This window comes from Apodemus sylvaticus, chromosome 6, assembly GCF_947179515.1.
Source record: "Apodemus sylvaticus chromosome 6, mApoSyl1.1, whole genome shotgun sequence".
Lineage (NCBI taxonomy): Eukaryota > Metazoa > Chordata > Mammalia > Rodentia > Muridae > Apodemus > Apodemus sylvaticus.
In genome coordinates, this window is record NC_067477.1 from 40452973 (window position 1) to 40462252 (window position 9280).

General features: G+C 48.9%; 1 protein-coding gene across 7 annotated transcripts in view; it reads right to left on the reverse strand.

Annotated features, from left to right (window-relative positions):
* Pcnx1 (pecanex 1) overlaps nucleotides 1-3004 on the reverse strand; it is a 148177-nt gene extending 145173 nt beyond the window's left edge. For all 7 annotated transcript variants that reach the window (XM_052185505.1, XM_052185504.1, XM_052185503.1 and 4 more), the window contains exon 1: nucleotides 2832-3004. In XM_052185505.1, the coding sequence (XP_052041465.1) occupies nucleotides 2832-2984 (153 nt within the window). In that variant the 5' untranslated portion in view covers nucleotides 2985-3004. The remainder of the gene's footprint in view (nucleotides 1-2831) is intronic.
* Nucleotides 3005-9280: the final 6276 nt, after the last annotated feature.

Sequence of the window (9280 nt, forward strand, 5' to 3'; positions counted from 1 at the left end):
TGTGTGTGTGTGTGTGTGTGTGTGTGTGTGTGTGTGTACTCTCAGGCACATGAATATACCCATGTCGATGAGGATCCTGAATGGTGACTTTGGCTTCAAAAAGTCGTGTATAAATCCCAGTTCATACACCTGCCTAAGTAATAAAACAAGTCACAATGCCTCAGCCACATGAGGATACTTAGCTGCATCCTGTACACATACTCAGTAAAGTCACCATCGCCTGAAGCTATTATTGGAAGAACACACTAACCATGGGTGAGATTTTAATACAGAAGGTGAGCTTTTGCTTTGATATATATGTCACATAATCTAGCTCAAAAGTATAGCACTAGCATGTTTCCTAAAAATGCAATGACCCTCTCCGCTAACCACCTCCCCCCACCCCCTACACCCCACCCCATCCCAGTACCATGACTTCTGATCATTCATCATCCCTACAGTTCTAAGCTTGCTGCTGCTTATCCCCAGGCTAGACTCTAAGTTCCCTGACAGAAGAAAGTGAATCTTCCCCACTTCTAGTCACCTGCCTAACATCTCATTACTGTGTGTCTGTGTGGCACTGCTCTGAGTCCTTAGACTACAGCAATGAACAGAGAAACCCCTGCCTGGTCAGAGCTTCAAGTCTATTATTAGCTTTCCTCAGTGCAACAGGGTGACAAAAACAGCAACTAGTGTGTGCATCAATCAGACAGCAGAAACTGTTGTTTAGAAAGCAGGCTTTAGAGTTCAGAGGCTGCTACATTTCTTATCAGGGAAAGTCTCACATGCCAGACACCTGAAATAACCTAACCAAGCAGGCCACGAAATCATCTGGAAGGGCGAGTCCCCCTGGCAGAGGAGGAAGAGCAAGCAAACCCAGCCTAGGGCACAGTGAGGACACAGCAGCCGCTGGGAAGACTGCACGCAGTGGAAATGAGTGTAGAAAGGGGCAGAGCAGGGCAGAGGGGAAGCTGGTCTGAGCAGAAGGGCCACAGCATCTCAAAGAATCCTCTGATCTGTGTGTAGGGAAGCAGGAGCAAACAGCCTCACTACAAATACCATCCCCACCCTCACCCCCCACTCCCGCCCCCACCCACACCCCAACAAATACCCAGCAGGGCAGAGCTGCCTGAAGCAGGCCTGACTTTGGGGGATGATGGACTCCTCCTGTCAGATTTTAATGACAGACCCCACTAGCTTTGGGAGCTCGTAAAGCTTCCGGAAGAGCGGAGCTGCCATTTGTTGAAGTGAAGGACTTTTATTTTCCCAGAACCTGGCAAAGTACCTGAACAGTGGACACTCAACTATCTGAAAATCGAGTTTAACTAAATACGCTCCCAGGCAATTCAATATATGGCTTTCCGCTTCCTCTAAAGTCTTCAGTGGTGTTAATTCCACAAAGAGGCTTAGACCCAAACCTTATACGGCTCACGGTCGCGGCAACAAATCCTCACCTCCCAATGATCATTTTGTCTTAAATGTACAACCTGTCTGGACACAGGGTAAGGCAGCTCTAAAGCTGATGAGCCTTAAGATCCTCACCGCCAAAGCCACGGAGCTGCTCATTAAGGACATCATACACCTGGAGGGGACGCTAATGAAAAGTTAACCCGATTGCCAAAATGAATTGAAATTGTAACATTTGATGATAAATTTTCAGAATTTGACAAGACAGACAAGTCCTATTAAGTCATCAGCATTTTTTTAAAAAATGTTCTTTTAAGCTGGTTTAAGTACATTCAAACACATTCCTATAAGAAATCTGAATCTGCTTGACAATGTGACATTTATCGCGCGTGTGCACACACACACACACACACACACACACACACACCCTCACCATCCCCCTGCCAATTAGTAATACTGAGAAAAGAGGCAAACAGGCTGTCCTAACTCGTGGTACTTCTCAAAGCCTACTGGATTTAGTAATCCAGCACCTTTGTTCTAGCCCTTTGAAGAACCATGAAGTTAGCAGAAATTCTCTGAAAATGAAAGTTAATATCCTTCCTTCCCATTATTTTAAAATTTGAAATCTTTGTTTTCCCAAATGTCCCACCCTAAAATACAGTGCTTTAAAAAAAGAAAAAAGAAAAAAGAAATGTGCAAACATCTTTCAGGAAAATATCCTCTAAAAACACTCTTGAGGCCTTGGCTACAGAAGGAAACTGTCTGGGAACACCAAAAACACTTCAGAGAAACTGGCCCTAGAGCACCAAGCAACAGGCGGCACTCTCCTTTTCCCTGCCAGTCAAAAGGCCTTGAACCAAGGCAAACAAATGGGTGAAATGCCAGCCAGGTTCCCGTATCTCCCCGCTCCCTGTCCGCAGCGCTAGCCAGACCACACCGCCGCCGGGGGCCGCGGGACTAAACCGAATGGAAGCCGCACTCAACGGATCAGCGGTTTGCGGAGGCACGAGCCCGCCTGGGGTTTCCCCCAGCACGGGAAGCGAGTACGAGCCGGGACACCCCGCGACTCCGCTCCTACCGGAGCGCGCACGGCCTCCCCCGGGCTCCGCACAGAAGGGGACCGAGGTGCGGGCGGGAATGCCACCGGGGAGCGGGAGGTAGGTAGCCCGAGGCCCCGGGAAGGACCGGGAACCCCAAGGGAAGGCCTCGGGCGCCAGTTACGCAGACCCGCAAGCGAGTCGCTAGGAAGCAGGACCTGGCCAGGGACTGGCGGGGAGGTGCTGAAAACACGGGAAAGCCGGGGCCGGGAGCGGAGCTGGCGGGGGAGGGGAGCGTCCGCCCGCCACCGGGACCGCGGGACGCAGGGAGGACAGGGGCGCCGCGACCACCCGACCCCGAAGGACCAGCCCAGCGACCGCTGCCAGCGCGTCCCCGCCCCCACTCACCATGTAAAGCGTGAAGGGCAGGCCGAGCAGAAAGAGCCACAGGTAGAGGTGGAGCGCGTTCACGAAGGTGGCCTGGTGCGGGTCGTAGTACCAGCCGCCGCTCAGCGCGGCCCACACCCCCTGCCGGAGGATCTGCAGCGTCTGCGACCCCATCCCCACCCGGCGTCGCCGCCGCCGCCGCCGCCGTCCCCGCCCCGGCCCCAGCTTCGGCCTCGTCGCCTGCGCGCCCGCCGACCGGTCTAGCCCCCTCCCGAGCTCCGGGAGAGCGGCCCGGCGCCGCGGCGCTCGCTGGTGCTGCTGCACGAGGAGGAGGAGGAGGAGACGGCGGAGGAGGAGGCGGCGAGCGGCGGGGCGGAGAGCGGCGAGGAGGAGGAGGAGGCCGGGCTCCGGAACGCCGCCGCCATCTTGTCTCCGAGCTCCGAGCCCGAGCCCGGCCCGCCAGCGCTGCCGCCTCCGCCGCCGCCTCCGCCTCCGCCGCCGCGACCCCCGCCGGCCGCCAGCCTCGGCCCGGCGGAGCAGTCAAGCGGGCGCCCGGGAGGACCCGGAGGAAGCCGCGCCCCCTCCGGCTCCTCCTCCCGCTCCCTCCGCCCGCGGAGCGGTCCCCACGGGTACGCGCAGCGCCTCGGCCGCGCGGGCGCCTCCTGTTGGCGCCCAGGAGAAGCGAGGAGGCGCCGCCTCTGGCCGGGGTGGGTTTGGGGTGGGGTGGGATGGGGGTATGCGACAGGGGACAGCACTGCACCCGGGCAAGACCAGCCCCGGCAAGCTCATTAAAGGGGAACAATCTTCCAGACTCTTGAGTTCGTAGACCTTGCTGCGGCTGGCGTTTGTGGCATTTGTCCAAGACAAAACAAGTAAAAACATTTTGGGGTAAACTGAGATGGACACTGCTGGACTGGATGAATTAAAGGAAAGTCGAAAAGTCACAATGTACACAATTTGAGCAGGAACTATGTTCGTTAGCCCTTTGGTTGTGCACGAAGCAGTTTGGGTGTGAAAAAGGGCAAGCAACATCAAGAACTTGGGAGCACTTACTGCTTCCAATAGGCATAAATTAATACAAGTTGCAAGAGATACAAAAGTATGACATTGAACAAGTTATGCATGCACCGCAACTTTTCTTTTTCATGTGGTGCAACTAGTAACCATTTTTATCAATGAGCCAATCTCAGCAGAGTTGAAAGATTCCTGACTCCACCCAAACTTTGAATGGGGTCTTGTACTTCTCTTTTTTATAGCTGTGAAAACTGGGAATCATTCTTGGCCCTGTCTATTGTTTCCGAGTATGTCTGATCTCACTGGATGGCTTTTTTTTTTAAGGGTTTGAAGGTTGAGTTTATTGTAGCAATAAACGTACTCTGTTTTCCCAGATTAAAGTTGTTATAATTAATGAGGGAAGCAAGTGAGCCCAAGCAGTTGTCAACATTTAAAGAAGTGGTTAAAACCCATCGCAATGCCTCCGGGTGTCATGCCACTGTATAGTTGGTTATGCCCGCACCTGCTCCACTTAACCTTCAGAACACCCCTTTAAGGCACAGCCAGGGCTATCCTTATTATCAATGAGGGCTCTGCCACTCAAACTGATTACCCAGGTTCTCATAAGTAATAAGCTGTGGTGTGCTCTGAAGTCAGCATTCATCCTAGCTGCCTGGGCTGAGCTTTTCATATCCACCCAGGAGTTAGAACTCAGGCAGGGCCTTCAGGCTTAAAGATATGGTCAGCTGTTCTCAAAGGTAGTGTGTGTGGGGGGGGAGGGGAATCACCTCAGAAGGACTTAGAAATGGAAATTCTAACATTAACTCTGTGGGGAAACTGGGTGGGGGACTGGGGGAAGCCAACAAGTTTTAACAAGCTTCCCAGAGATTGTAAGGACCTTGCAGGTAGGAAGAACACCACTCTGTTGTATAATCACAAAGCAATCTGAGTTCAAAGCACTTTAAGAGTGTGAATAAATTCACATCAGCATATTTTTTAAATGTATGTCTAAAAAAATCAAGATTAAATAATACAATGTTATAATTAAAATAGTGACCTAATGGCTTGATTCACAGGCACAAGATGGTTGGGGTTTTCTTTTGTGTCTCCTGAAGGAGACAGGAAAGCTCTCTTTGAGAAACTGGAAGTGAACCCAAGCTTTCCAACACAAAGGAAGATGTAAACCAGGATAAAATTCCAATAGCGCATTAGTTTCCATGCCAGCAAACATCCTCTGTGGTTTAATATGAAAGGATGGACTGTCACAGGGAGGCCGGCTGGGAGAAACGGGGTCTAGAACTAGGCGTGTCCATGGGGTGGGAGGCAGCCCCAGCTGGACCAGAAAAGAGTATGTTGTGGATAATGAACCAACCGCAGCAAGCCAGGAAGTCAGCGGGCAAGCAGGGATCTCCGACGTGTGAGAAGCGACGTCGGACAGCTGCAAGGCAGCCTGGAAAGCTCAAGAAACAGGCAAGAATAAGAAATTTTATGGCAAGAATGAGAAAAATATGTTGCTTATTGCAAGGCCCCAGCCTTGTCGCTAAGGTTTTCCGGGTCTAAATTCATGGTCTTAAGTTTAAGTGTTGGACAAATTCTGGTGACCCAAGAGAACCAGGCAAGTATCCAAAGGCCAGATTTGATGGCTCCTTTCACAGGAAAAGTAGCTTACTGCCTAGAACTGAGACAAAGCCTCACTCTGTGTGGATGCCTTATGGTGAGGCCCCTGGGTGTTAATGTAAAACCTTAATTCCCTTCCAATATTCCTGGGCTTACTCCCAGAACCTAAAGATGGGAGTTCGACAGCAGTCGTCTCTAAGTGGAAAGGGGCCAGCCGGACGGACAGCGGGGCCAGAAAGTTAAAGAGGGCAGACAGGAACTGCCTCTTTGCCCCTGAACCTGGTAGAAGCACTTTAGAAAAATGCAAAATTACCTGACTCAGTCCCCGGAAGAAGGGGTGGGTCTTACAGGCTTTTCATCTTGGAGCTTTCAAACTGTTTGCAGGCTCTCCCACATGCTTCCTGTACAGTCAGTCCACGGGGGCACAGAAAGGTTAAATGGTTTGCCCAGGTCACACACTGGGTCATACTCATAAAACATAAGTGCAAGACAAAAAAAAAAAAAAATGAAGACATCTAATTTGCTAAATGTTAACGCTCCCAGCCAGGCACAGAAGTCATCAATAATGTTATACTTAACACATCAGCTGTGACAAACCACCGCCTGACATTGGCTCATCTTTCAGCTAGCTAATCCTATTAAAACAATGTTTCCTGACTAGCTCACAAACCCCTGGAGGACTGGGAACACCCACAGCAGATGCTTTCTCCTTCCTGAAAGAGGAAAAACTGAACATTCGAAACCATCTAAGGACTCTGCCCAAGCCCACCTGTGACAGAGGCATCCATGATTTCAGCCCTATTAGGTGACAATCACGTTAAGGCCCATGTGTCTTGCCACCTACCCAAAGCCAAAAATATCCATGTCTCTTCTGTGACCAGCTCCTCTTCCCTCTCTAGGTGAAATCGCGTTTACTTACTTGCTCAGACTTGGCCCCTCCCCCATGGTCTAAATGGCTGACCCTTCTCCTACTCACTCCCATTATGTTGCCAGGAGGGGGATGCTATCAGCAGTTCTTACCTAATAGTCTGTTGCCACCAGTCTCTCCCCCTTCAAAACCTTTGTACCTTCTACCAGCAAATTAATTTCCCTAATCTACTCTTCTTAAAAGCTTTTAATTCCCTCCAGTAACCTGCTGGAGTAAAGGCACCATCCTTAGCCAAGTCTTCAAGACTCCCTATTAACCTAAACAGTCCCTTTCATTTAACTGCTCGTGCTCCTGAACAGGAACCCTTTTGATTGGTGAATATCAGCATATATACTTGCATGTTTATCAGCCCACCCAGTTATCAATCTGTTTGTGTGCTCAGATGGACACTAGAGCTAGAAATTCTTAGCCTTTGTCCACCTTCTAAAATCCATAAAGACTGCTCCTCTCCACCCCCACCCCCACCCCCACTCACCCTCACTCACTTAGCACTTAATTGTCTGTTATTTTCTATGCCTCCAAATGAACCGCATTACTTGATGTTTGATGGCAAGGTGCTCCCCTGTGTGCCCCAGCTGGCAAGGTGCTCCCCTGTGTGCCCCAGCTGGCAAGGTGCTCCTCTGTGTGCCCCAGGTGCCCGCCCCTCAGAAAGCTGTTAAGGACCAGTGCACCCGGTGCAGACAGAAAGCACGGGGACGGGGACTTTCCAATCCCGTATGTAGATCTATTTTCTAACCATTTATTTGGTACTTCTATATTTAAAAACATTCCAGCAGTTTTAGAAGATCAGTTGAAAAATGGGGGAAAAAAACTATGAAATAAAGATTGACAAGAATTTGGAAGAGAAGTGCCTTAGAATTGTCTCCTGGTTCACTTTTTAGCTGTTTGCCATGCGTCACTTTATATCATAGGCAGATAAATGCCAAAGGGAGGAGGGGAAGAGAGTCCCCAAACCTATATACTGTAAGGAGAACAGTGTCTGGTTATGGACCTTGGTAAACCAAAAGAAGTGGTTTTCTTACAACCGGGAAGATGATCATTCTTGGAAATCACGGTTCAGTTTGTTTTAGAACTTCATTTCCACAGGATACATATTTTATAAGATGAGTTTTAGCCAGGCCCGGCAGTGTACACCTTTAATCACAAAACTCAGGCAAAGGCAGGTGGATCTCTGTAAGCTTGAGACCAGCTTGGTCTACATAATGAGACTCAAGAAAGGAAAAGGCATGTGTCGCTTGGGTCTAACCACCTCAGGAATTCTCACTCTGGTTTTGTGTCCTCTTGAGAGTATGTTATTGGGGAAACTCACTTTCCTTAAATTCACATCCAGCACTTCCAGAGCAGGAAAAGGGAAGTACGTAGGCTGTTGTGAAACTCCCCAAATTTTGGGAATTCCTAAATTAGAAACAATATGAGCACTTGGTTTTCATCCTTAAAAGATCCCTCTGATAATTTAGTTCTATATCACATTAAAGAGCTGTTTACCATTCTGTCTCAGGCATAATTCCTACTAAGCCAACTGATGTCAAGGATGTTCTCCAAAGAGCCCGGCCACCTGCTAATAGCCCCAGTGCAGTGTGGATCCCCTGCCCTGTTCAGGACTCCACAGAAACAACAGAGTTGTCATCTTGGAAGCCAGATGTCTGGCTCTTCAGTCAAGGAGTGCCAGGAACATTCCTTGGAGGGACCAGAGTGTTCATAGCGGAAAGATCATAGTGTGTGCAATCGAATGAACCTGGGCTCCATCCACCTTCTGGCGAATTCTAAATTAGTCCTACCCCCAAGTGAGTGAAAGCAAGCAGGGCTGAAGAGTCGGGGGGATCAGGTCCTGCAGATGCATTGTGTTTAGTTTTATGACAGGGCTTTTGTTTACTCCCCTAATAAAAAAATGAAATTTTCCAAGGATAAAATAAAAAGTCATGACCCATGGAGATAATTTTTACAGCTTTTTAAATGGAACCCTCAATAGTACATGGGAATGCATTTCTCATTAGTTATGTTTATTCATTTGGGTTAAATTTTGGAAATTTTTGGATAAGGGTGTTATTTTCCCTGCTTGTTTTCACAAATGATAATATACATAATATCTTCTAACTGTGTACCAATAATGTCTCTTCTCTACATATGTTCTAGGAGAGGAGTATGCATGGAGTAAAATCTCTCAAAATCACAGTGAAGGGCAAAACAAAAATAAAATGCTCTACCCTTCTGGATCCTCCCTTTCTCTGCATTCCATCCTTTAAACTCTTTATGGATTTTAGCCCTGTGACAAGTTTTTCTCACTGTGTAGTCTACAAACTGCCCAAACCAAGACCTTCCACTAAAAACACAGACTTCTGGGCCTGAGGAGTTGGATCAGTGCTTAAGGGTGCTACCCTTCTAGGTGACCCAGGTTCAGGTCCCAGAATCTTCATTGCACTTTACAACTTCTGTGTCTGTAACTCTAGTCCTCTCAGACATCAGGCATGCATGTGGTACATGCATGGCAAGCAGGCCATTATACATGTAAAATGAATATCTTTTTCTTAAAGCCCACAGAACTCTGAGTTCCAATATAGCTGTATATGGCACATTAGAAAAGCCATCACAATGTTAGGTGTTTCCAAATTAGACAACTGGTATAGAGACCTAGTTTCCTAGTCATGTACATAGATATGTTTTTTAACTGGACTAGGGATGCAGCCCAGGACCTTTCCCCACTCAGTGGCATGTCTCCGATGTGGCCCACATCACCAGTTATATTCTTGACTCCACATCCAGAAGGTGGTACTGCCTAAACTTTCGTCATGTTGATCCTCAGCCTCGGGGAATGACATCACTCAGTTATCCTGGTGTCTGGTCCTGTCTGCACCTCTGTCTCGGTGGGTCTCACTTCCTTCCCTCTCATCAAAGCTTATGGGGGGGGGAGGGGGGAGGAGGGAGGGGCATGTCC